The sequence below is a fragment of the Echeneis naucrates genome, chromosome 16 (assembly GCF_900963305.1).
Source record: "Echeneis naucrates chromosome 16, fEcheNa1.1, whole genome shotgun sequence".
NCBI lineage: Eukaryota > Metazoa > Chordata > Actinopteri > Carangiformes > Echeneidae > Echeneis > Echeneis naucrates.
Genome location: NC_042526.1, coordinates 23,648,441 through 23,675,968, shown reverse-complemented (window position 1 = coordinate 23,675,968; position 27,528 = coordinate 23,648,441). Strand labels below are relative to the sequence as shown.

General features: G+C 43.3%; 1 protein-coding gene across 1 annotated transcript in view; it reads left to right on the top strand.

The window, feature by feature from the left end:
* map1ab (microtubule-associated protein 1Ab) overlaps positions 1 to 17,816 on the top strand; it is a 65,003-nt gene extending 47,187 nt beyond the window's left edge. The window contains exons 4-7 of the mRNA XM_029522896.1: positions 626 to 744; positions 1,521 to 13,962; positions 14,716 to 14,948; positions 15,728 to 17,816. Coding sequence (XP_029378756.1) covers positions 626 to 744; positions 1,521 to 13,962; positions 14,716 to 14,948; positions 15,728 to 15,883 — 12,950 coding nt within the window. The 3' untranslated portion in view covers positions 15,884 to 17,816. The remainder of the gene's footprint in view (positions 1 to 625; positions 745 to 1,520; positions 13,963 to 14,715; positions 14,949 to 15,727) is intronic.
* Positions 17,817 to 27,528: the final 9,712 nt, after the last annotated feature.

The following is a 27,528-nucleotide window of genomic DNA, read 5'->3' as shown; positions in this document are numbered from 1 at the left end:
CAGTTGATAAGGAACTGAGGCCCTGTGTGGGTTTCCTCCCTCCGTCCAAAGACATCATGTTTGGGTTAACTGCTGACTCTAAACTGTCCGTAGGTCTGAGTGTGAGTGTGAGTGGTTGTTGGTCTGTCTGTCTCTGTGTGTTGGTCCTGTGTTGGACTGCTGACCTGTCCAGGGTGACCCCACCCTCACCCAGTGAGAGCTGGGATTGGCTCCCACTCCCCAGGACTCAGAACAGATAAGCTGCAGAAGATGAATGAGCGAAAACATGTTTACTCTCTTAATTCATCCATTCAAAGGCTTTGATGTTCAATTTAACCTGAATAATTAAGATTATGATTTAAATCAGGATGTTTCCAATAAAAACCTGATCTTTTTAATACTGCATGGCCACTCAGCCAGTACCACTGTAGACATTCATCACGCTTTCACTCAGAGGAGGAGGTAAAAGATTTCTGTGCCTATTTGCAGTGAGACTTTTCTGTATTTCTGTGAAGTTTATTGCTAAATCCTTGTAACTTTGACACAGTTTCAGCGGCACTGGCTCTGGTCTTTAATCTTGGCAGCTTTATTTCTCCTTTAAGTGCCCTCTCTCTCTCTCCGTCCCAGATCCAGTCTCTTGTCACAGACTCGGCAGGACACAAGCTCCTGGTCTTGAGTGGCCAGAGCTCCGATCACGGTGGCCTTCTTCTTCAAACTGGGGTTTTCACCTACCAGACCTTTTCACGTGTCTTTACTGATCCTGGGGTGAGTCACACTTGCCATCCTCTAAGTCCATAACAATCTGACATACTGAAGGTTTACACTGTCAATCCATGCTGCAAATGCACAAGTGTGGTATTTGTTTGATACGGAGCGACAGACAATCATCTTCTTCGATCAAACAGCATAGTGTTGAATTACTGCCCAGTGTTTCAGTTCATTATCCACTTTATGTACACTCTTACACTATATGCAGCTGGATCTGGATCTGCTGTTTTGAAACCAGAGGCAAACTGAACAGAGCGCTTCAACTTATCAAATCAGAATCGAGGGTTCTCTTTTGCCCTTTGCTGTCTTTATTTGGTAGAGTGCGTCTTCAAGTTTTAATTCTTAATATGACCACAAGGTGGTGCCATGAAGAGAAAAGTAAGGAGAAGGGCAATGCAAGTGCAGGAGCTGATGAGCAGATAACACATTCATGCTTTGCATAAACAACAGTGTTTTTCAGCTTTTTACTCCTGTTTTGCCACTTTTGTTCTTCAAACAAAAAAAGAATAACTGTGTTTGCGGCCTTTCTCAAGGCTTTGTGACCCAGCATGAATCTGATGGGGTTTATTGGTGTTTGACAAACATAAAGTAGTTTGTTGAAGCAGAGAAATTTAGTCTTGATGCCCAACATGCTATGTTTCCAGTATCATAGCAGTATTGAGAGAATTATTGCATTGTATTTTGAATAGCCTTCTGTTTGTCTTTAAATGATGTGTATGTATCACATTCATACATACGTTGCTGACTGATGTGTCTGGGTGTCTTACCTGCAGGTCAGTGAATTACTGGGCACAACAGCCCCCAAGCAGCAGGCTACACTTACTGTGTCCTGCCGCGGGGAGGTGGGCTGGAGCTCCCTGGGACAGCAGCAGACCCTACGGGAGTTCCTGGAATACAGACTGAACCCTGACCCCGTTCTCCCCAAGATGGAGGGTGTCACCGAATTCACAGAGTACATTTCTGAGACGGTTGACGTCCCTTCACCATTTGACCTTCTGGAGCCTCCCACCTCTGGGGGTTTCCTCAAACTATCTAAGCCATGTTGCTACATCTTTCCTGGTGGAAGAGGAGACTCGGCTCTCTTTGCTGTAAATGGCTTCAACATCCTAGTTGATGGAGGCTCTGAAAGAAAATCCTGTTTCTGGAAGCTTGTCCGTCACTTGGACCGCATCGACTCAATTCTACTGACGCACATCGGCGCTGACAATCTCCCAGGTATCAATGGGCTTCTTCAGAGGAAGATCGCAGAGCAGGATGAGGAGCAGTCTCAAGGCTCCACCAACTACAATGACTGGATGAAGAACCTGATCTCTCCTGAACTCGGCGTTGTCTTCTTCAACGTGCCAGAGAAGCTCCGTATGCCAGAATCTAATCTCAAAGTGAAACGCAGCATCGAAGAGGCCTCACTAACGCTGCAGTACCTCAACAAACTAGGAATCAAACCAGAACCTCTCTTTCGAGTGGTCAGCAACACTATTGAGCCCATTACTTTGTTCCACAAGATGGGAGTGGGCAGGTTAGACATGTATATTCTCAACCCCGTCAAAGACAGTAAAGAGATGCAATTTTTAATGCAGAAGTGGGCTGGCAACAGCAAGGCCAAAACTGGCATTGTGCTGCCCAATGGGAAAGAAGGAGAAATATCTGTGCCCTACCTGACATCAGTTACAGCCTTAGTTGTCTGGCTCCCTGCCAACCCTGCAGAAAAAATCGTCCGAGTGCTATTTCCTGGAAATGCACCACAAAACAAGATCCTGGAGGGACTAGAAAAACTGAAGCACCTTGACTTCTTGCGCTATCCTGTAGCCACACAAAAGGACATTGCCTCAGGAGCTCCTCCCTCTGTCATTAAACAAACCAAGTTAAAACAAAGAACAGATAGTAAAGAGAGTCTTAAGTCTTCCCCGAAGACTACTGCAAAGGCAACAAAAAAAGAAACTGAAGGACAAGATGATGTGTCAGCTGCCACTGAGGCAAAGAGTGACTCTGTGAAAGAAAATATTTCAGAGAAAAAAGAGGAGAAAAAGCCGACCAAGACCATAAAATCCAAAACTGATGTGCCAGAAAAGAAAAAACTCTTGAAAGAAAAGTCCTTAAAAAAGCACTCAAAGGAAAGGGTGTCAAAAATGGACGAGAAAAAGGACAAGGAAAAGAGAGAGATTAAAAAAGTAAAGAAAGATGACTCTGCTAAGAAAGATGAGAAGAAGGATGTTAAGTCAAAAGAGGACAAAAAGAAGGATTCATCCAAACCGGAGCTGAGAAAAATGACAAAGCCTGACCTGAAACCACTTACACCAGAAGTCAGAAAGACGTTGCATAAAGCTAAAGTGTCGAGTAAAGCCAAAACTGGAAAAATCAAAGCCGCAAAGGCTGAGCCTGTGGAGCCCAAACCAGAGCAGCCAAAACCAGAAGTTATTCAACATGGACCAGTAGAGAATGGAGCTATTGATGGAACATCTGCTCCCTCCACACCCGAGGACCTCACCAAGGAGTTTGAAGACCTGAAAAAGACTGAGGTGGTCGCTGTTTCAGCAGAGCCATCAGACACTGCTGAAATCCCACCTGAACCTACAGCTCAGGAGAAGCGTGAAGAAGAAACAAAATCTGAAATTCCAGCTGTCACAAAGTCTCCTGAAAAGGACGCAACAATGCCAGAAGTGAGAGCTGAAGTTGAAGACAAAGACCAGGAGACGTCACAAAGGAAAGAATTAGAAGAGGCCCAAAAGCTTGAAGATGAGGGAGCAGCAACTCAGGATGAAGACGAGGAAGAGGAGGAGGAACACGTCCCAGCTGCAGGAAAGAAAATGGAGGAGGAGGAGGAGGAGGATATGGGAATAGGTGAAGAGGAAGATGAATCAAAATGGAAGGAGCCAAAGGATGAGGGGCTTGACAGAAAGCATGAGATAGAAGAAATGGAAAAATCTGAAACTCCCTCAGCTAAAGTTGTGACAGAAGAAGAGCTACAAATGATTCCATCCAAGGAGGAGCAAGTGGATGAAGAAGAGGAGGAGGCAGTGGAGAAAGCTGAGCTGGAGGAGGTGGAAGATTTAGATGTAATAGCAGACGAAGAGATCAAAGTTAAACCTGAAGATGTGGTTGAAGAGCAAACAGTCACTGACACAAAAACTGCTGAAATCTTGACTGCAGCTAAATACGAGGAGGAGGAGGAGGAGGAGGAGGAAGGCTACCTGTCACATGTTGGAGGGGCCACAGCTCCTATAACCTCAGTAGCTCAAGGGGCTGCTGCAGCTGAACCTGTCTCCTATATCCAAGACGAAACCATCCCCGGCTACTCTGAGACAGAACAAACCATCTCTGACGAAGAGATTCACGAAGAGGCAGAAGAGAGGATACCGCACCTTCAATATGACGTTGGCGCCTACGACATCTCTGTTCCCGATCAGACTGAGTCATTTGTAAACATTCACGGCATGCGGGAGATGCAAGCTGCAGCAATGACCGACAAAGGGTTTATCCCAGCTGTGCAGGAGCACGTGTCTGTGTTCACCAACATCATCAATGCTCCCCTGGCAGAAGAGGAGCATGTGTCATCTGCAACATCCATTACAGAATATGACAAAATTTCCTCCTTCCCTACTTCTATTGCTGAAGATCAGTCTGTGGCATCAGCCACAGCACCTCAGGTGGAGGAATCACCCAAAACCCCCGTTCCCATAGCAACCCCACCGGAGACTTCACAGGGCAAAGAACAGCCCCTCTCAGCAGGAACTCTTTCACCGCCTTCTTTAGAAGATGACAAGCAACTCAAGTCTCCAACTGAGGACATTCAGCTTCTTGCTGGAGAAGTGAAGTTGGAGGCCAAAGTTCCTGAACCTCACCATGCTGAGGAAGATGAAGAAGACGAGGAGGAGGAGGAGGAAGACCAAACACCTAATGTTGAAATTTCACTTGAAAAACTTAAAGAGGGCTATGCTTCACCCCAACTCTTACAGGATAAAGACAGAGAGATCGAAAAGCTTGTTGGCTCAGTGTCTCCTGTTTTGAAGTCTACACCAGATATAAAACCAGACCACCTGCCAGTTGAAGAGGAAAACATAGATGCAGCTGCACATAAAGATATTCCATCTGTTGTGCCGACCAGACCCTTTGGTTCAGACTCAGTAACTTCAGAGAGTGAGGAGCGTTGCTTCAGTCCAGATGATATCACTGTGAAATTGGCCTCCCCTCCACAGTCTGGACCCTCAAGTGCAGCTCACTCTCCAATTCATCAGTCACCATTGGAAGACAAAAGGAAGGCTCTCCCTGACTTAGAGTTGAAAAAGGAAGAGGACTTCCCCAGTGCCATCACCCCAATTGAAGAGAAGACAACGAAGAAAGATGAAACAGAAATAGAGAAACAAAAAGATGTTGACACAGCGAAAGCAGATCAACATGAAGCAGACTTTATGCTGTCTTTGGATAAAACATTTGAAAAGGACATCAAAGAGGATGAAGGGATGAAGAAGCCAGAAAAAGACATTTCACCATCATTACAAGATGACAGAAAACAGGCACAAACTATCCCTGTTGCTGCTTCTGTAACAGAAGTTCAGTCACCCATGTTAGGGAGAGATTTCCCCATCTCTGTTGGACAACCTGAGGAAGGCGGTGATGTTGGACTCAAAGAAAAAGAACCTAAAGAACCTACGGCAGTTAAATTTCCAGAGAGGGATCATCGTTTGTTAGGTGATGATGATGTTGATGAGAACAAGAAAGATGATGATGATGACGATAAATCGGCAGTTAAACTCGTCAAGGCGGAACCAGAGAGCAAAAACGATGACGCCTCAGACATCACACAAGTCAAGGATGAGCAGAAACAGAAACCTGCCATCGAAGAAGATGTTTCTGCAATCAAGTCCATTGTGGATGAGAAAGAAGCAGTGAAAGATGATACCTCTGTTGTTAAACCTGTCAAAGAGGAGCACATTGCACAGGACATTGTCACCATTACAGATGAACACAAAGAGCCTGAAAAACACCATGTTCCTGAAGTTAAAACTATTAAAGAAGCAGAAATGGAAATCGCTGCTTCTCAGGCCAAACTAATCCAAGACGAGCAGGAACAGAAAGATGATGATTTTGACCTCAAAGCCAAAGGTGACCTAAGGGAGACAGAAGTTAAAAAGGATGATGTGATTTTGAAAGAGGAGGAGAAGAAAGAGACAGAAAAGGTGGATTCATTAGATATTAGCTCTATAAAACCTGAAGAGGAGGCGGACCAAGTCGCAGACATCAAACCTGTCGAAGACGAGAAGAAAGTGATAGAAAAGGTTGATACAATTGAAATTAGCTCAATAAAGCCTGAAGAAGAAAAGACTGAGAAGGTTCACATCACTGATTTCCAACCTGTTAAAGCAGAGAAAAAGAAAGAGACAGAAATGGCTGATACAGTTGATGTAAAGACTGAAGGCATAGAGATGGAAAAGATCCCTGCCACAGATATCAAACCAAGTAAAGAGAAAGGCATTGATGCATTTGACATAAGTTCTATAAAGGCTGAAGAGAAAGAGATTGAAATGGTCTGTGACACAGATATCAAGTCTGTTAAAGATGAGAAGGAGAAAGGGGCAAAGAAGGATGATCTGCCCATTATTGAGCCAACTACAGACAAGGAGAAGAAAACAGATACAGAAATATCCAAAATTAAAGCAGTTGACGATAAGAAAGAGGGGAAAGAAATTGATGAATTAGATGTTTCTCCTACCAAACCTGTTGCAGGTGAGCAGAAAGAAAAGGACAAAGAGATGGAGAGGTTAGATGTTTCTCCTACCAAACCTGTTGCAGGTGAGCAGAAAGAAAAGGACAAAGAGATGGAGAGGTTAGATGTTTCTCCTACCAAACCTGTTGCAGGTGAGCAGAAAGAAAAGGACAAAGAGATGGAGAAGTTAGATGTTTCTCCTACCAAACCTGTTGCAGGTGAGCAGAAAGAAAAGGACAAAGAGATGGAGAAGTTAGATGTTTCTCCTACCAAACCTGTTGCAGGTGAGCAGAAAGAAAAGGACAAAGAGATGGAGAGGTTAGATGTTTCTCCTACCAAACCTGTTGCAGGTGAGCAGAAAGAAAAGGACAAAGAGATGGAGAGGTTAGATGTTTCTCCTACCAAACCTGTTGCAGATGAGCAGAAAGAAACAGAAAAAGAAATTGGTGAGATCACTATTGCTGAATTCACCAAAGAAGAAGAAATTATTAGCGAATATGACACATCTGGTCTTGAAAAGGTGGTCATGGTCATGAAAGAAGAAAAGGGGCAAGAGATTTGTAAAGATGCTCTATCAACCATCACCAAAATGGAGGATATAACAGTGAGTACAGCTGCTAAAACAACTACAGAGCACGAGAAAGAGAAAGAGACAAGCAAGGACGATAGCTTGGAAACTAAACTTTCCAAAGAGAATGAAAAAGATATGGCAGCAAGCAAAGATGATGCTCAAGCCCTCAAACCTACAAAAGCAGAAGAAGAGACGGATTACAAAATTAAAGATGATACCACTGCTAGAAAACTTTCCAAAGAAGAGGAAAAAGATAAACTACCTAGTAAGGAAGGTGCTTCTCCTGTTAAGCCAACAGTTGGAGAGGAAATTGAGCAGGAGGAAGGTAAATATGATGCCGTCAGCTTAGAGCTTACTAAAATGGAGGACAAACATGTACTAGTAAGCAAAGATGATTATTTCTCTTCCACACCATCGAAGATAGAAGCAAAAGAAATACTCAATGATGTTTCCAAACCTGTCGTGGATGAAGAAAAATTCACAAGTAAAGATAAAGATGTCACACCTGCCAAGACGGAGGAAGAAAATGTAATAATTTCTACTGTCAAAACATTTAAGGATGAAATCAGCACAAAGGTTGACATTTCTATTACTAAACCAGCCATGCAAGATGAAAACAGGAAAGGTAGCATTGTGGATGTTTGTGCTGTCAAATCAGTAGGAGAAGAGGAGAAAGCAGCAGTTAAGGAGGAAACTGTCACTGTCAAACCATCTGAGGAAGGAGTGGTGACAACTCAAGATCACAGCGCTGATATCAAGTCCGTAAAGGAGGACAAAGATACAGTATCAATTAAAGAAGAAATGACTGACATCAAACTATCCAAGGAGGAGGAAAGCAAAGACACCACTGTTGTAATAAAACCTGTCACAGACAAGGAGACAGAGTTGAAAGAAATACCATCTGATTTAAAATTCATCAAAGAGGAGGAAAAGGAGACACCAAAAGAGAAAGGTCCCGACATGGAGTTTGTATCTCAAGAAAAGGAACTGGAAAAGGAGAAAGACAAGAGTGACACTTCAGATTCAGTGTCTATTATGGAGCAGAAGGAAAAGGACACTTCTGTCAAAATCACAAAGGACATCAAAGAGGCCGAAGAGCAGGTAAAAAAAGAGGAGGCTACAGAGCAGGAGAAGGCTGACATCTCTGACCACAAACCCGTTTCGGAGGAACTGCAATCTAAGGAACCTGGAAAAAGTGATGCAAAGAAAGAGAAAGACACAGATGCTGAGAAACCCAAGGATGTGAAAGAAGAGCTTTCTCAAGTTGAAACAATCGCGGGGCAAATAAAAGATGCTATCCAGCAAGACAGCCTTGAAGCTGATTTCATCAAAAAGGAGATGGAACCTGTGATATTTAGCGCCAAAGGTGAAGAAAAAGGGAAACATGATTTTGCAGTCGAGTCTGAAGCCAAGAAGGATGACAGAGAAGCAGTAGAGCCTCCTCTGGCTCAGTCCGTGGATGAGGAGAAGACTAAAAAAGATTACATCAGTGATAATGAGAAACACATGCATGAAGAAAGTCCTGCTCAGACTTTTGTTGCTGCTTCAGCTGATGCACAAAAAGATTCCTCTGTCACACAATCGAGCGAAGACTTGAGACCCAAAGTTGGCGTATCTGTTTCACCTTGTGACGCCCAGGAGGAGAAAAAAGGTCTAGATCAAGAAAAAAAGGTCATTATTAGTCCGGAAGAGAAGATGGAAAAAGAAAAAGATGACGCACATGTTGCTGAGCTGAGCAAAGAACAAAAAATGGAAAAAGAACAAGAAAAAGAATACAGCTATGAGACTGAAGATATCAAAGATGAGAAGACCAAACCAACAGAAGACAAAAAGGCAATTAAAGAAAAGGATGTTTCTGATATAAAGGCAGATGAGATGACACAGAAAGAAAAGTCAGACTCCTCTGACGCAGACCACACCAAAGAGGAGAAATGGGAGAGAGAGGAGTTACAAGAGAAAGACCAGGACAAAACTATGAAACAACCTGTACAGGCAATACCAGGAGAGGAGGGGACATCCAAGTCAGAGCTCAAGCCTCCATTTGTGGTTCAGTCCTCTGATGAAGACAGAGAAGATGAAGAGGAGGAGGACATCTGTATGGGAGGAGCAGGCTCCAGGCCACTGTCAGTGGAGCCAAGAAAATCTGACCATGACATCGCCTCTGCAGGCCTGCCTCTATCTGAAACTGCACAGACAAGCGTCCAAACTAAACCACCAACATCCGAAGCCACCGCAATGATCATTCCTACACTTACAATGCAGGAGCCCTCCATTGATGAGGACTTCAGAGAATCCGTCACAGAAGAATCCAGACTTTCACCTAAAACAGACAAAGGTATTACAAAAACAGAAGCCACATCTGCGCCTCTCATCAAGCCAGAGCCACCCATTGATGCTGTCACACCAAAAGAGGAGACAACTTCTATTCCAAAACAAGAACCAGCTTCGAAATCAGAGCCAACTGAGAAAAAACCCATGCTGTCAACGGTCTCAAGCACAGACAGTCAACCCATGAGCAGTACACTTTCAAGCACTGAGAGCCAGTCTAGTATGGAGGAAACACCAAAACAGGAAACACAAACACTCTCTCAGACAAGCCCGGGAGTTATTATCCCAGAAACGCCGAGGCCCGATGAGAAACCAGGGAAGGAAGCAGAGAGGGAGATGGAAGGAGAACGAGAAGTGGCTTCTCCAGGGTTTTCCCGGCCATGTCAGTATTTTATGTTGGACAAAGACTCTGAAGACGCTGGACACACTGATGCTGTGAAATCAGACATTTCAAAAATAGACAGTGAAATATTGACCACAGAGAAGGAGACAGTTGTCGGAAGCCCACAGGATGAAAAGCAAACTTTTGGTGCATCCAAGTATGATCCTTACGAAAAGCCTATCCCTAAAGATCGTGACTCAGACTCTAGAGAAGAGAGTGAGGTTTCTTTAGGTTTTGATCACACCTCAGATATCGGTATTGATGACAACAGAAGAACAAGCCAGTCTGAGGCTAGAGGAGCCATGTTCCTCCTTGATGATCAATACAAAGAAGAGCCTTTGTCCTTCAGCAGAGTTGACTACAGCCCAGTGTCCCTCACAGACAGTGAAAGGAGCAGCCATCACAGTCAAAGTGCCTCCCCGAAATTTGAAGACAGAGAAAAAGGCCAAGAGGAGGAGAGTGAGAGAGAAGAAAGACCAGAAACACCTTATGTTGCCAAGAGCCTTTCACCTGTAGACATGCAAGACAACAAAATGTCCCAAGCAGCTGAATCTTATTCTTTCACATCCAAAGAGGACAAACCGGAGAAATCGGAGAAAGAGGAAAAAAATGCAGCTCCTCAACCAAAGGCAACTGCAGAAAGTGATAAAATGTCCTCCAGTGCTGCCGTTCACTCTGCAGGCCCATCATTAAAACAACAAACACCCTCTCCCTCGTGGAGCCAAACAGAGCTTGGTGCCAAGGCTTCAGCTACCTCTGCAGCTTTTGGAGAATTCACAGGCGATAAAATGTCAGAAAAAGAGAGGGAAAAAGCCGCTGAGTCACTGAAAAAGAAAGAGTTCTCTGACCATGAAAGAGAGTGCTCATCATCTGGTCGTCACTCACCAGCAGAAAAAGACATTTTGCTTCAACAGGCGTCACCACTTGAGAGGGAAAAGCCAACCGATGACTCCAGGACAGTCCCCGCCACCACATTCTCACGTGACATAGACGATAATGTCCTGGCCTCTGATTACAGTACAATTAGCAGCTCTGCCACTTGCAAATCCATGTCAGAGTTTCCTGAGGGAAGAGAGAGCCTGATACATAAAAGGTTACTTGTAGAGGGGGAAGATTTCAATGTGGATGATGAAGATGAAGATGACGATGAGGATGAGGATGAAGAAGAGGAGGAGTTAAGTGATGTGGATATGGAGAAGGGCGCACGAGAGGAGTCTGAAAAGGAAACGTGCAGACGTAGTCCTGATGGCAGCGCTAGCTTGGCAGAGGTAGAGGACTCAAATAAGAAATCCCAGGTGCCTGAGGAAACAGTGTGTAAACCAACACCTGATGATGCCTCAGCCTCTAAAGCCACAGAAACAGAGAAGCAGGACACGAGCAATAAGACGACATCTTTTGACGGGAAATCAGTCATAGAGGAAGATAAAACTGATGAAACAGCTACATCCAAATCTCCTGAAACAAAGGGCACAGAATTGGGCCAAACAACTCCATCACCAAGCCCAAGTGCTCAGAAAGAAGACAAATTCTGCACTGCTACCGCAGATGTCCCAAAGCTTTCTGAGACTGAATCAGCCACAAAGAAAGGGTTGTCATCGCAAGAGGACAAAACCTCTGCTGAAGCACTAGAGTCAAAAAAGGAAGATGAAGACAAAAGGTATCCATCTCCAAGCTTTTTGACAAAGGAAACTTATCGACCGATGTCAGTGAGCAGCTTGGCAGGCAGCTCGTTACCACCAGATCCTTCAGAATCCAAGACTGCATCTAGTTCCTCACCGTCACTGACAGGCAGCTACGCTGATATCGGACAAATCAGACCTGAAGATTACTCTGAACATTTTTACAGTCAAGAGAGCGAAGCACATCAGAAGGAGGATAAGAAAGAAACACCCGCGCATTCAGATGCTTCCCTGCAAATCAAGAAAAGTGATGATAAATATTACAGCCAAAGAGATATCCAAGGGGAAAGTCTCGATGAGAGGCAGACCCAAGATATCAGAGTGACACATGAGGAAACTCCCTCAACAGCTTATACTTACTCCACCTTAACATACTCTTCGTCAACATCCTTCTCAACATCGTACAGTTACTCATCCTCACCCTCAACTTCTGCCCCTCTGAGCCAGCAGTTTGGAGACAAAGTTGAAACCTTCACAACATTATCAAGGTCTGAAACACCTCTAGTGAAGGAAGACTCATCCTTCACCAAAGCCTCTACAAGCTCCTGCTTTGGAGGATTTCAGAGAGACGAGTACATGGAGGTGACGAAGAAACCCGCAACTAAAGTGTCTGTACTGGGTCAGTCCAAAGAGACCACACCATCTCCAGTCCTGCCTACCACTGCTAAACAGACTGAGGATCAGCCTGGCTCTGCAAAGCCAGAAACAGACACAAAGTCAAGCACCGATACCATTTACATGCGAGAAACAGAGACATCCGCCACAGCACCATCTCTGCAGCACACTGAACCGGTAAAGGCCTCAGAGAGTTTATCCACATCAGAGCCTCACTTTGATGTCTCTCCTCTCCAAAGGGCTGACTCCTCTGACAGGGGGTCCCAAGGGTCAGCACAAGAAGAGGAGCCTGATACACTTGAAATGGAGGACAGCACCCTACCATGTCGTATTGAATGTCAAAAAATCAAAGTGACTGAGCAAAAAGAGACTTTTTCATCAATAACTGACTCATATGTGGTACAAACCCATGCTGCCGAAACAAAGATGATCACCATCACCTCCACTACTGCTGTGTCTAAACCAGACTCATTTCCTCCACCAGGCGACAGTGGAGCCAGCAAAACCATATGTGCCCTAACAGACGAGAAAAAGGAGAAGGCGTCAGAGGCGAAAGAACACACAAGTGGAACAATTGCACCTCTAAAGGAAGATGCAAAGGGGGCAGGCAAAGGAACGACGGAAACAAGTGAAAAGGTGGAGATTGCTAAAAAAGAGATTGAACTGCTTGAGGAAAAGAAAATCGCAGAAGAGAAGAAAGCCCATACTGATCCAATGGCGTGTGAAAAGGCAGAGGATGGCAAAGGAAGAGTGGCAGAACAACAGGAGAAGACGAGCCTGTTGGATGAGCCGCCGCAGAGGTTAGAAATCAGAAGGAAGAGCAGCATATCTGACTGGGAACTTCTACAGAGGCCTGATGACTGCCCGAGTGCCCCTCCTCCGGGTTATGGGGATGATGATGATGATGATGGCGGCGATGAAGAAGAGGAGGCAATGGAAGCGATGGAATGGATGACCAGTGTCCACAGTACCACTATCTCCTCTTCTAAGGATGCCTATCACACAGAAACATCTAGGAAAGGAGACGTAAAGACTGAACGTCCGTCTGACTTGGACACCGGAGCCACGTCCTCCTCTGCGTCCCCTCCTGGTTACTCCTCATGCGAATATAAACATCGCAAAGGAGAGCTTTCTCCATCATTCATCAACCCCAGTCCTCATCAGCTCTCCAGTGACGAGGGCGAAGAGGGTCACAGCGACCGCTGCCAGGACGGTGACGAGGACGACCGGGAGCAACACTCTGTGAAAAGGAGGTCTCACAAACAGAGGCACCACCACGCTCAAAGTTACCATGGAGAAGCTGGGCAGGGGCCCGGGGCCATGTCATGTGGTTTGGCTGTGACCTTAGCTGGAGAGGAGACACCTCCCACATCAGTGAGTGAATCGCTGCCGTCACAATCTGACTCTGATGTCCCCCCAGAAACAGAGGAGTGTCCGTCCATAACAGCGGAAGGAAATCTTGACTCGGACGAAGATGCTGAACATCTCCCTGTGGACAAATCTGCTTTTGGAGCTGGAGGAGGTCACCATCCGCCATCTCCTAGATCAGCACAGAGGACTCACGATCCCCTCCCCACTCCGATGAAAGACCCTCATCCTCATCCTCCCCACCCAGATGTGTGCATGGTGGATCCAGAGGCTCTTCTCAATGACCACAGCACCACAGAGAAACTCGTCAAGAAGGAACACAAGACCACGAAGGGCCTCAGAAAAGGCAAACCCAAGTCAGCCTCTCCTGCTCGTAAGGGAGAAGCCAGGAAGCGGTCCTCCACTCCAGTGAAGCAGACGAAGGACTCCACCTCACCGCGATCAGCCTCCCTCAGGAGGAAGGACACGGAGAGGAGCACCAGGCTCATCAAGATGTCTGAGACACAAGGCTCCAGGACTGAGGTCCTCACTCCAGGGAAAGGCCTGGTCAATGGTGTGAAGAGCAGTTCAGGTGGGTCACCTGCCACAGCTGCACAGCGCACAGACAAAGTGCAGCTGTTTGTGTGTTTTAACTCTCACAACGCAGTTAGAGAGCATTCAGGTGATATTTCTCATCTGTCATCATCAGCAGACCGGGAATAATAGGGGGGTCGAGTCAAATTGGAAGTGCCAATAAAATGTTGGATTTTTTTTTTTTCCAGTGTGACTGGAAGATATTCAGTTCCACAAATCAAACCCCTGCTTTTGGTCATCAAAAAGACTGCAGAGCAGATATAATCAAATTCACTCCAGCTTCGAAAACACGATTAAGATCTTAAAATGCCTCAGTCCACGAAAGTATTTATCCACTGATATTATTTAGGAAAGTTCTTCGTGTGTTAATCCAAATATATTTATTTGTTTGAATATGATTATTGCAGATTTTATTTTGGATCTTTTGGCTGCAACCAACATAAATCTAAACTTGATGATGACAGTTTGAGAAATAGAGTTTTTATTTATTAAAATACACGGCACATTTAACAGCATAAAATGGAATTGAAAGAAAAAGCATTAGCAGAAAGATGGATCTGAACTCATAAAACAGCAACATCGTGGTCATATTTTTTTTGGAATAGCTGACTTTAATAATTAAATCAGTGATTAATAAATCAGACATTGTCATTCTTCAGTCGAGGAGAAAATTGCTTCAGTTGTTTTAATACATTTTAACTATTACATTTATTATGCTTTAATTTCGTTTTATATTATGGTTCACTTTCAGGTAACAACTCACAGAAAACAAGTTCTGCTGTCCCTCCTGGACCACCCGTCTATGTTGACCTGGCCTATGTGCCCAACCACTGCAGTGCCAAGAACGTGGACCAAGAATTCTTCAAGAGAGTGCGGGCAGCATATTACGTGGTGAGCGGTAATGACCCGGGCAGTGGAGAGCCCAGCCGTGGAGTCCTGGATGCTCTGCTGGAGGGCAAAGCTCAGTGGGGCTCCAATTTACAGGTATTTATTCAGCGTCTGTGCCGTCTGTGCCTCCATTTCTCATATACTCCACATGCAGGAGTTTACAGGGAAATGTAGCAGGTGTGTTTATACACTTCATTTCATTCATAAAGAGACTTTCTTCAGTTTACAGCGCTGTAGCTGAGGACCTGTTAGACAGGTGCCAATATTTACTGCACATTTAGTTCTACCAGGTTGGACTCATCACGTTTTCTGTATGCTTTGTTTGCATTTTCCATGGCAGCTTCTCTCCTCCCCCTCGATCTGTCCTTCTTTCAACCCAACCAGTCGAGGCAGATGGCTGCCCTCCCTCAGCCTGGTTCTGCCTGAGGTTTCTGCCTCTTTATGTTGGGTCGCTTTAAGAACTCCACACAACTCATCTTCTACTGCTTATCTGTTTCTGGGTCAGATGGTGCTGAAGCCAATCCCAGCCAGCATTTTGGACCCCCGTTGTGCTGCCTTGTTATAATTTGGTGCGACATAAATATATTCGATTTGATTGGATTTGAAAGTGGAACCAAACAGGTGTCTCAAATATGCCAATGACTCCGCTGTAAAATCCAAAAGCTCAGCCAGACTGGCTGTTTCTGTCCTGCAGTAGCAGTTTCGTGTTTTTGTGTCGAAACAGGTATACTGACAAAGCTAAACTAAGCTAAGCTAATCAGCTGCTGGCTCCACAATGAAGTGTGCAGACATGACAGTGGTATCAGTGTTGTGTTACCCTCATCACATGTTCATTTTTCTTCCTCTCCCTTTGCTGTCTTTGTGTCCCCCATCAGGTGACTCTGATCCCGACACATGACACTGAGGTGACCCGGGAGTGGTACCAGCAGACCCATGAGAGACAGCAGGACCTGAACATCATGGTTCTGGCCTCCAGCAGCACCGTAGTCATGCAGGACGAGTCTTTCCCTGCCTGCAAGATCGAGTTCTGAGCTTCATGATCCCCCCTGTGCCAACACCCCCCCACCAAACCCCTCCACTCCCATCCCCACCATCTACTCATAAAGGAGATAGAGCACGAGAAATTAGCACTCTGCCGATCAAGACATCTCATTCTCTCAAAACATTCGCTGCAGCCATCGACACACTCGATTCAGTTAGGTGAAATAAGGTCAAACCTCCGGTCCATGCTGCATGTGACGACAGGGTGACCTTTATGCTTCCTCCTGTCCTGACACACTTCACTCTCTGGTGACATAAACTCTGCGGAGAGCTCTGTTTGTCTCAGACAAACAGGCAGATATTAAACTACTGATTAATGAAATGTAGCCCCGACATCCGTGGCTTAAAACACACTTAAATCAGATATTAAATATTCCCAATGGCAAATCTCTGATCCAAGACAAGTGCCAAAACATGAGTTCTGAAGAATTCCTAACAACCTACGATATCTCCATCGATCCAAACTGTCGCTCTATCATATGCAGCGTTTTAGAGGACTAGAGCTTTTTTCTGTTGGTGTTGTTTTACATTAGGAGCTTCTTTTGCCATCTGTGATTGATTCAATATTTACATGAATTGATGTAATATAAAAAAAAGCAAAAAAAGAAAAAGGAAACCAAACGTTCTTGTCATTTGTGGTGAAGTTTTAGGAGGTGCCTGAAGTTGCCACTCTTCAAAATTTTACTTCTCGGCTTTCACAGCTTAGCTGGTGCATGACGCTTGTGTTTTAGCTCGGACTCTTTCAGAGAGAACTGCATTGGATTAATCCTCAACTTCAGCCTTCAACTGTGGAGTGCAGCATAGTGCAGATACGTTACGACACTGTTTGGCGCCAGGGAAAGGGACGATGTCTCCACACTGGTCATCTCATATCTCTGCTGGACATCATGGTTCCTCTTTGAGTCTTTATCACAGTCTCTGTTGGTTGTATGTACTCCAGTATACATATAGGATTAATGTTTCTATATCAATACAGAGGTTATGTTGAATAGATGATATATTTTGTGATGATGCAGCAAATTGTGATCCTGAGGAGAATGCGGCATTTTGGATTTTGGATTTTAGAGGGTTTATTGATATTTCTGTCATTTCCTCCTGTTCGGCTACATTTTTACTGTCTTTATCAATATCACAAAGCGATGGAATAAACAAAACAAAACGAGTGACAAATGTAGCAAAGGAAGTTTGTCTGTTCTTCCCCTCACAGGGAACGGCACAGCAGTAGGAAGTGCAATATTTCTCTGACGTGTTGGGTCTCATCCTTAAGGAGAGACAGCATTATAGGAAGTGTGTTACAGGAGGCTTTTTTCATGTGCCTTGAGCTTGTGGTTTTGGAGAGAGTCAAATATTTTATGGACACTTTGAAGCAGAGCCAGAAACCAGGGTAAATCAAGTACACAACTTTGAAACAGAGGACCAATCAGTTCATACAATACACACAACCTGTATCAACACACAGAATGCTCAAGAAACAGGAGACACATACATGCACACAACTTTGGAGCTGTAAAATCCAATTAACCATCAACTCCACGATGGAAAACGATCTTACCAACATGAATGTCTTCGAGCAAAGTGTTGCACCAAACAGGAACGCACTTTTCTGAGGTGGGAGTCGGAGTCAGTGTAGCAGAATAGAAGCAAGTAGCTCATATTAACCCCAGAGTAGTATTTACACAATGAGCATGGATGTTATGATGGTGATGATGATTGTATTGGACGCAGTAATAAAGTAAGAATGTTTTAAAAGTAGTTTTATGTGTGTGAGTATACGATTCACACCAAACGGCTGTTTTTATAAAGGCACGCTTCCTCTCTGTTGGTCATGTGACGAGTGAGTTTTTCCTCCGAAAGGTCTCTGTGTCTGTTCACAAAGTCTTCATCTGCATCAGACTGAGTCACAACTCCGCCGCAGTTCTTGTTTTTTTTTCCTTTTCTTATCTTGTTTTAGTGTTTTTTTTTTCCGTCTGGTTTCATTTGGGGTTTATTTCTGTTGTTGTTGTTTCTCGTCTGAGGACAGATTTGAAGTGAGGGCATGAGCCAGGCTGGATGATGTAGAGCAGGCTTGGATTTCAAGGACTTTGAAGGAGCTATTGATGACAGACGTTGCCAACTAAAAGCAGAGAGGGTCCTCTGCTTGCACATTTTAACTGCACCCAGTTATTTACCTCAATCAGATTCAAAATAGGGGAAGAACCCGCTTTTAGAAAGCTGGAGCATTTTGTTGACTTCTGCTTAGCCTGGGACCAGTGCCATTTACTTCACATGCAAAACTCACGACACCTAGCACTATTTTATACCTCATCTTCCAAAGCCTCTGCTCTGCGCCCTGTCTGGCCTAGCCTCACTTTTAAATCCAAGAGAGATTATTTTCATGGTTGCCACAGATTTTTTTTTCTTCATATGCTCTGCTGTGCGTACGCTTTGATACACATCTCATTTCTTGAGATGTTTCAAAGGCAGTTTTTTTTTTTTTTTTTCATCCCACTGAGGGAAGTTTAAGTTTGATGCAGATTGTATAATAGCTGGGCTAAATAGCTGGGTACGCACAAATACACACGCACACACACACACACACACACACACGTACATCCAAATCTGGAGGGGGTTGATGAAGTGAAGGCCACAATGTGCACAACGCGGGCACAAGTGAACGTTTAAGATGACTCCCTGTTTCAGTTCACATCTAAGTGTTCATGAAACGACACGTCCAAGACTGGAACGTACAGATCAGATTTCGATGTGTCTTTGATTAAAGTTTTTAAGTTGGCAGATTCCAAATACCTGGCCTCATGGCGCTTGAGGCGTCAGCAGAAAGCTGTGAATCACTCAATACTGAACTCTTATGACTTTACAGAAGCTGAATGCACTATCCAGGAGATCTATTTTTCTGAATGTAGAGTTGGTACTACCATGTGAATGCTGCTGGATCAAAACAATAGACAAAAATGAATAAAAACAAAACAAAACAAAAAAGAACTTATTCATATCAGTTTAGACTGAAATAAATCTTAAGGGAGCAGGGAACGCTGACAGAAACTGTTTTGTGTTTTTGGCAAATTGTCATTTCAAATATAGTTCTGTTCAGGAGGAGAAAAGCTCGATTTTTGAAGCGAGATCCCGTAAGAAACATTAAATGTAACACAGAAATAGTAATAACTGCAGCCGCAACTTTTTCCTTTTCCTGAATATGACTTGAAAAACATGCAGACTCCAAAACCACGAATAAAAATGAGCAACAGCTATTCAAACACTGATGCTCTGTACGCAGGTGTACACGTCGCTCTGGAAAGAACAAATCCCAATGATACAAGAAAACTACCCTTCTTATGATACCTGCTCATTTTAGGTGATTTTAGTGACAGTCTGGTCAAAACTGCTAACTATAACTGAAAAACACACAAAATGCTGATGAGATACAGAATGAAAAAAAGCACATCTCTCAGTTCAAATCCATTGTTCCATTCCATTAAAATCAACCATCATTTGATCACGATATGGTGTCATCTGTCCATCTAATCTTTCTGCATGTGATTTATTTAGTTATAATCCTGAATGTACTTGTTTAATATGGAAATAATAATAAAAAATACACTGCTATTTTAAAGAGGTATATTTGAAAAAAGCTAATTGTCTTAACTGGTACTGAAAAGACCTACAGTAATATAATATTGGGCTGTGCTTTCATTGTTTGCCCTATTAACATGTTGTTAAGAAGACGCTGTATTGGTAGTTCTGTTTGATTCTCTCTCTTTTTTTGGCATTGTATTAATCTTAGTTATGTTTCTCTTCCTCAGCGCAATATTAAATATCTCTCTGTCTCTTTAACTCTAACTGGTTAAACTAGAACTCCTGCAGATTCATTGTAAAAGGGAAACAGCCTGGTGATCATCAATTAAAGTACATTTAAATCGAAATGATTTGTTCTCCTGTTTTTTTCTCTTTTAAAAGATCCCTTCACATTTGTCCGTGTGTGTGTTAGAGAGGAACTGATCAAACGAAAAAGCACAGCGTCTTAGAACGACCACAAAGGGCCACAAAATGTATCAACAAAATGCAAAACTACATGCAGTTGGTGTGTTTGTGTGTGTGTGTGTGTGTGTGACATAGACTAGATTGTACTCTAGGTTTACAGGTAGTTTGTGTGTTTGCCTAAGATGATTTAAGTCTGTAGTTTTTCATCCTGAGGGACATTTAATTGATAACCAGAAGAAGTCAGAGAATCCCTACAGTAAGCAGGACTCATCCTCTGGGGACCATGAACGGACAAATATCAATAATATTCCTTCGCTGTTTTCAGATTTTTCAGTCTGGACCAAAGGAAAGTTTTTCAATTTTTGAAATGACTTCTGTCTTTTGACAGAAGACATTTTATGGACCAAAAAGTCCATAAACTGTTAACAGAACATAAGTTGGTGATAAATAACCAATTACAACCTGAAACTGAAAAATTTAGTTAGTTGCACTAATCTAATAGAGAGATTTTTTACACAATGCAACTTTCTCTGCACTTTCATGTCACAGCCTTTAACTTTTTAGTTGCCATTTGATTTAGGCAACAACGACACTGTAATTTGTAGGCTGTAATATGAGCACAAACATTCAGACTCTCCTCAGCTGAGCCAGGCTGACCATCAGGTCCAGAGTTCCTTCTCCTACCAAAGCCTTTCTCCTCTTATTGGGTAAGCAGCCAGGCACAAGTTGGAAGAACGCATGATCCAAATGTCTTCTGTTTAACAATAATCGAAGCTGTGTTGTTTGGAATAAATGTATAATTCTGTATCATTCTCCAAATCTGCGTCTCAATGCAATCCTGTCTTGGAGCTACACCAGGCGAAGGCGCTTCCCGCACATGCATTGATAAATGGAAATGTAGGTGTCTGAATTACATAAAGTCACACTCGAATTTCAGATGGATTGAATACGCCAACAGCAGCGACAGCTTTCTCTTTGTGCTTATTTCACAAAACAACTGTCACTCCACTCGTTTAATTAGTTACTGCGACACATTATTTCAAGATGATAAACCTGAAGGACCCCGCCTGAAACGGCTAAAGCTTCAGTGAGCAAGTAGAGACATCATTTTAATGTTGAGCCACACTATCACATTTATGATCCCAAGAGGATGACCTCTATCAGCTGCACTTCTTTTTATAACTTTCAGTTGGATATAGATTGGATTGATTTAATACCTTCATAAACATTTCATAGTTGCAAGTCTTCTTCAATACAACATTATCATTTTTTTTAAATGAACCAACAACAACAAACCAGAAAGGAAGGTACATATTGGGGGGGGTCATGTTTTTGACCAGTGCTTTCAACACTATCCAGCGACCACCGCTCAGGGAGAAGCTGGAAGCTGGAGTGGGCTGTAACCTGGCTGCATGGACCACCAACTACCTCACCAACAGACCACTCCACACAGTGCCAGTGAACATCCAAGGTCTGGACGGGTGTTCACCTCAACAATAAACTGGACTGGTCACTAAACACTGACAGTGGTCTCCACCTACTGAGAAGACTGAGGTCCTTTGGAGCGTGCAGGCCTCTGCTAAGGACTTTCTATGACTCTGTGGGGGCCTCTGCCATCTTTTATGCAGTGGAAGTTCAGAGAGCAACAGGAAGAGGCTCAACAAGCTGGTCCGAAGAGCCGGACCTGTCCTGTCCTGGACTGGACCTGGACCTCCATTGAGGAGGATGTTGGCCAAACTGACACTTTCCTGACACTGTGGGAGAACTAAACAGCTGCTTCAGGAACAGACTGTACAACAGCTCTCTGCTGCTGCAATAACATCCGTGCTCTGGATGAATTACATTTACATCACTTTTTTATGGTACTATGTGAAAGTTTTTCTTATTGTCACTTCATCATCATCACTCACATTTTGTATTTTTCTCATTATTCTACTACTTATTTCTATTGTTGTATTTTTTTTCTACACCTGTGGTTGCTGCTGTAAGGACAAATTTCCCACACGTGAGATAAATAAAGTGCTATCTTACCTCTTATATTCCCACATGCAGAATAGGTAATGGTGCCTTACTTATGGGAACACTTTGAGTTTTCAGTAAATCTGTACATTATATATAAAGTAATTTAAGGAATGAAAATGAGATATAGGTTAAGTAGCTTTGATCTGTCAACAGGAATGAGGAAAGAAATTGCGCCTGAGCAGCGAGGATCAATTTCCACTCTGCACTTGTCAAATAAGTCAAAAGTTTTTCCTTTGATTTCCTCAGAACTCAGTCTTTATGATGACGGAGAGGCAGTGACACAGTTATCTTTACGTAAACAGCTTCCCTCTCCATGACGCCATTGACCCATTTGATTTCAAACATCAACCTTGATGGACACACACCTTTACTGCCTACGAATCTGATGAGCGGCTCCTAATTTCTCTTGATCTGCCCTTCATTGCTCTTCTGCAGCCTTGAATCTCCCTCTGTTCTGCGAGAAGAAATCTGGCCTGTGGTCCTGACACATCTCGGATGCTTTACTATTACATGCAGTTCGAGTCTCTGGTGGGGTGAGACTGCACAGATTGCTGTTTGGCTGCCACATCGCCAAGCAAAACAAACACCCCTCCCTCCCTGCAATGCGTTACCATGGTGACACATTTTGACTTTGGAGGAAGGGTGATGGGGGAGTTGGAGATCTGAGGGTGTGGGTGTGGAGGTGGCACTGAAGGTCCAACTGGGCACCTTCCTGCCTCCCTGGCAGGTCTGGATGGAGACTAGATGAGTGTAATTCTCTTATCAACATGCCTGATCGCCTCCCACTTCTCTCTTTGCATTTACATTTATATTCCGAGCAATTAAAGTGCGAGTCACTGAAGAGTAGGGAGGAAGTCGAGGTTTTGGGAAATTCACATGTTAAGGAAACGGCAAGAAATAAAATAGGGGCTAAGAGAAAGCCTGAGGGAATTTTTAGGGCAGATTGTAACAGATCTGTAAACCCCAGATGGGAGTTTATTTTTCCATTTCTTCACCTCTGTCTCCCACAGCACTATGGGCTGGAAACTTTGAAGAAATGAACAAGTATTTATGCCAAGGGCACTTTCAATGCATCATTTAATGCTGTTCTTTACATGCTGCTGATTCATACACAAAGCAGAGGCTTTCAGAAAAGCAACGAGGTGTCAAAACAGTCCAGGCATGAGTCATCAGAGTGTGTTTTTAAGATTAGTACCACTGGTCTGACACACTGCAACCTTCTTCCACAGGTTTGCATCAGACTCTTTAACATCTTCATTGTATAACGTTTAATTACTACAGAAGGTTATTTCATGAAGTAACTAATTTACTTTTTCAGCTCATCCAATTTCCCTCAGTCTTCTTTTGCTGCTACTAAAGGTGAGAGCATTCAATCTGTCTCATATGTATCAACGTTGTTGTTCAATCCAAATGGTGAGTACTTTTCTGAACTTTGCTATTGCTACATAATGAGCATCAGTGCGTTGGTCAGTCCACCCTGACTGCCCAGAATAAAACTGCCCTATAAACACACCAATGGCTGGAGTTCTGGGCCAGAGCAGGGAGTAGACCTCAGTATGTGCTGATGTTGCCAAAAACAACAGTGGCATTTTCCAGTTTAACACATCTGCTGTTAAAGGGTGGCACAATTGATCAAATACATTCAAATCCCATCATCTCTAAAGTCATCCCGATTCTCCATATTATAATTTTACTCTTTTGGTGTGTTTTTGGGTTAGTACTGTTGCCTCACAGTAGGAAGGTTGTGGGTTCGTTCCCGGCCTGGGGTCTCTGTGTGTAGAGTTTGCAGGTACTCCGGTTTCCTCCCACCGTCATAAGAAATCATGTTTGGGTTAACTGGAGACTGGGTGTGATGGACTGGTGACCCCGGAAACAGATAAGCAGTAGAAGATGAGTGAACGAATGCTGGTCTGTTTTCTAAACATCTGCGGCACATCTGTATGTTCTGGAAATTGAATCATAACTATAATATGCTAACTTTGAGGCTGTGAAGTGTAGCCAATGCTGAAGAGCCCTAAAACATGCGTTCTATTTAAAGAGCATTAGAAGGGCACACTGGTTGTGAAAAGAGATCAGATTGCATTGAAGTCTATGGGAAAATGGCTCTACTTCTAACTTATTAGCACAGCAAAGGATTTCCTACTAAGTTTATGTTCTAACTCCAGGTTTCGTCAACATAACACGATACTGATCTTTTAAATGATGGTCCCATTTAGCGGAAAACAGAACATAAAACATGGGATTGATTAGGATGTGGCAGCTGTGGGTGTGACAGATTGATCCTGTCTCTACTGCTCCTCCTCGGACTCTCTCATTTTCTTTCTAGTTTAAAGGATTTTCATGAGGCTTGTACCTGTATATAATTGAGGGCCGGGGTTCAGTCCAGCCCCACTTACAAAGTTTAAAGGGAAACAGCGTCACAGAGGAATCAGCTGAGCTTCGACATGACAGCACGACACCTAGCTGACTAACAGGAGAAGCAGGCTTCTGTCTTCAGCTGGAGATTGGTACTGACATTTCCCCTTTACACGAGACTCAAAACCCATAAATGGTATTTTTCTGTTTTTGGGAGTTTATTTCATAAAGGTCACGAAACTACCTGCAGCCAAACTATTAAACTGTAAATGAAGGTAGCTGCTGTGTATTGAAGCAAAAAGAAGGCTGTTTGGAGATGAAGTTGGTGTGTGTATGTGTGTGAGCTGAGACATAATGAATGGACGTCTTGTGTCGAATGCTGGAAATAAGGCCTGAGAAAAAGACTTGTCATCCAAACACAGTGAATGACATCAGCTTTTGGCTTCCGGTGAGTTGGCAAACTCGTCTGCCTCTGTCTCTTTTCACCCAGCGTCACTCAGGAGGAGTCAATTACATCTGGGGGTGCCACCATGGCAACGCATGGCACCAATAAGACGAGACGTGAGTCATCACTATTTTCAAAAGCAGTTCTGAGGGAGAGGAGGAAAAAGAAGGAGAGGGAGATGAGGGAAGTGGGAATGAAAGAAAACTTTGGGAAAGAGAGATGATGGGTGAGATTTTACAAAGAATGGGAGAAAAAGATAAATCAAATATGGTGAGAAGAGAGAAGCTAGAAAAGATTAGGGGAGCAAAAGCTGGACAAAAAAAAAACTGGAAGAGGAAAAACAGTATCAGAAAGGAGAGAGCTAAAAAGATAAGAAAGGAGAGGGTGAAAAATGAAAAGGTGAGAGGTAAAACAAAGGAGAGAAGTTAGGAAAGATGGAAACAGGGTGAGGTTAGAAGATAAGGAGATGTGGAGAGAGGAAGTGTGCACAAAAAAAGTAAAGGGAAGGAAAGAGTAGAGAATGGAAAGAAAAACATGAGGGTGGCTGAGCAGGAGAGATGAAGAAACAAGAGGAGGGGTAACCGAACAGGAGTGCAAAGGAGAAGGAAGGCAGGATGGAAAAAGGGAAGAGCCGAGACAAAGACAGATGAGAGAAAGAGGTGTGTTGGCAGAGCAGCGACAAAAAGCCCTATTTATGGTGCAATAACAGGCTTGTGTGTCTGGACTGTGGGGCAGTAATAACACACACACACACACTTAAACTCGTTTGATTTGTTGTCCTTATTTACACATTGAACAATATTTTCACAGTTTAATTAATTCTGTTTTATTACCCTTCTCTCCTTCCTCGCCTTTGCCACGTCACATCCCAACCACGAAAATTGACACAAATGTGACAGATTTTCTCTGTTAAACCTGGATTTTGTTTACCAGCAGCCAAACCCCTCACAGAAAAAACACACATCACTTGACTGCTATTAAATATCTCATTAAATAATCACATAAATACACAACTGAAACCAACTTCATTTTTGGTAAAAATGAATAAATCCTTTTCAAGCTGGAAAGTCTTTCTATCACGGCTAAAATAAATGTTTGTTCTACAGCAGTTTTGGGGTCAGTTCATTTTCAATTTATGGGGTTGAAATGATCAGGGAGCTCTATTCTTTATCTCTTTGGGACTTTGTTATTACAGACAACAGCATACGTAATCTTCACAATTCTTGCCGGTTATTTTTTGATGCAGGAGCTGGAACTCAAATTTTGGCCAAAGTAATAACATGATTTCCTTGGAGATTTGAAGCACCTGAACTGAAAGTGAACTGATCCCCAGTCAGATTTACCATCTTTAGTTTCATGATATGTGAACCTGAGAATCAAGATACAACCTGCCACGTGAATGATGATTCAACATTAAACACAAAGAAAAAAAGATAAAAAAAAAAAAAAATCTGTATTCAGGTAGTCCTCAGCATGTAAAAGTACAGTTATACTAATTACTTAATCAAATGGCTTTCCCTTTAATTCTAGAATAAAACTATACTGCTGATTTTCTTCATTTCTCAGACGTGATGAAAATACAGCAGAAGACCCGCAGTGTTACTCTGGCTTCTAATCTCTATTGCAAATTATTTAAAGGCACATTTACAGGTCAGTTGGTTCAATTTAACAACGGACGATCAACAAAAAGCCGATTACAGTTTGATCAAGATGGCTTGAATTGGACTTTGTATTATAGACAAAAAACCACAATGGAATTCTTTTATTTTGGTTTTTAGAAGTTTGCAGGTGAACAGCTAACATGATAATCCACATTTCTCCAAAGTCTTATGCTTAACCAGCTTGTCTGTGTTTTGAGGTTGCACCTGTCAAGGTCAAAATGGTCAAAATGAGAATGAGCAACCTTTTCTTTGCGCACCAGAGCTGTGAAGTGATGACATCATGGCCTTAACGTGACACCTCTACACTTATTTAGTTCCTTACCTGGAGGTGCATGAGCAGATTGACATCGCTCATTAAACATGAAGATACATTTAGCAGCCAGCTAGCTTAGCTTCGCTAAAGGACATAAAACAACCTGAAACAGCAAACATCAACCTGACTTCCTGCTGCTGAAATGCCACATCCTATTTTCTCTTTCAGACAAAATTGCAGAGAATAAATTAAAATTTGAGAAACCTCCATTAAGTTACCCAGCTCAGAATGAATTAACCACATAACCCAAAAAAGCCCACAGACTCTGAATCTAGAGTTATTCTATGAATGAAGTGAGATATACTGTGGTCATTTTCAGTTTGGACTGAGACAGAATTATTTCTTCTTCCTGTTTCCAGTCTTTCAGCTGAACGAGGCTGACTGCTTGCTGGCTGCAGCGCCATTTGTCGTGCATAGATATGCGAAGAGGAACACTTTCCCATGCACCTCTCAGAGACAAAGTGCATAAACACGTTTCCTCACACGGCAAGTTTGCGGTTCAAAAACAAAAACCCTGTTTCTCTCCCAGGCTGAGCTGATGCATCATTTTAATGCAACAGAAGAAATAAATAAGACATGGTCACAGTTGGTTCTTTGACTCACAGTGATGCATTACAGCGGTGAATCACAAGTCAGCTCAGAAATACAGCAGCTGGTGTTTCTGTTAAGTGGCTTCTAAAAGGAACTAAAGGCACTGCTGGTCTGAATGTTGGCTTGATGCACTGTTACAGAGTCAGAGCTGGTTTATAAACAGGTGGAAAGGTACCCAAGAGGCAGATGGATGTGATGACAGACTGATGAAGATCCAGTGTTTTCTCCTTCTCCTTCAGAGCAGGGAAGGTGTAGATGTGTGAGGCTGGCTGC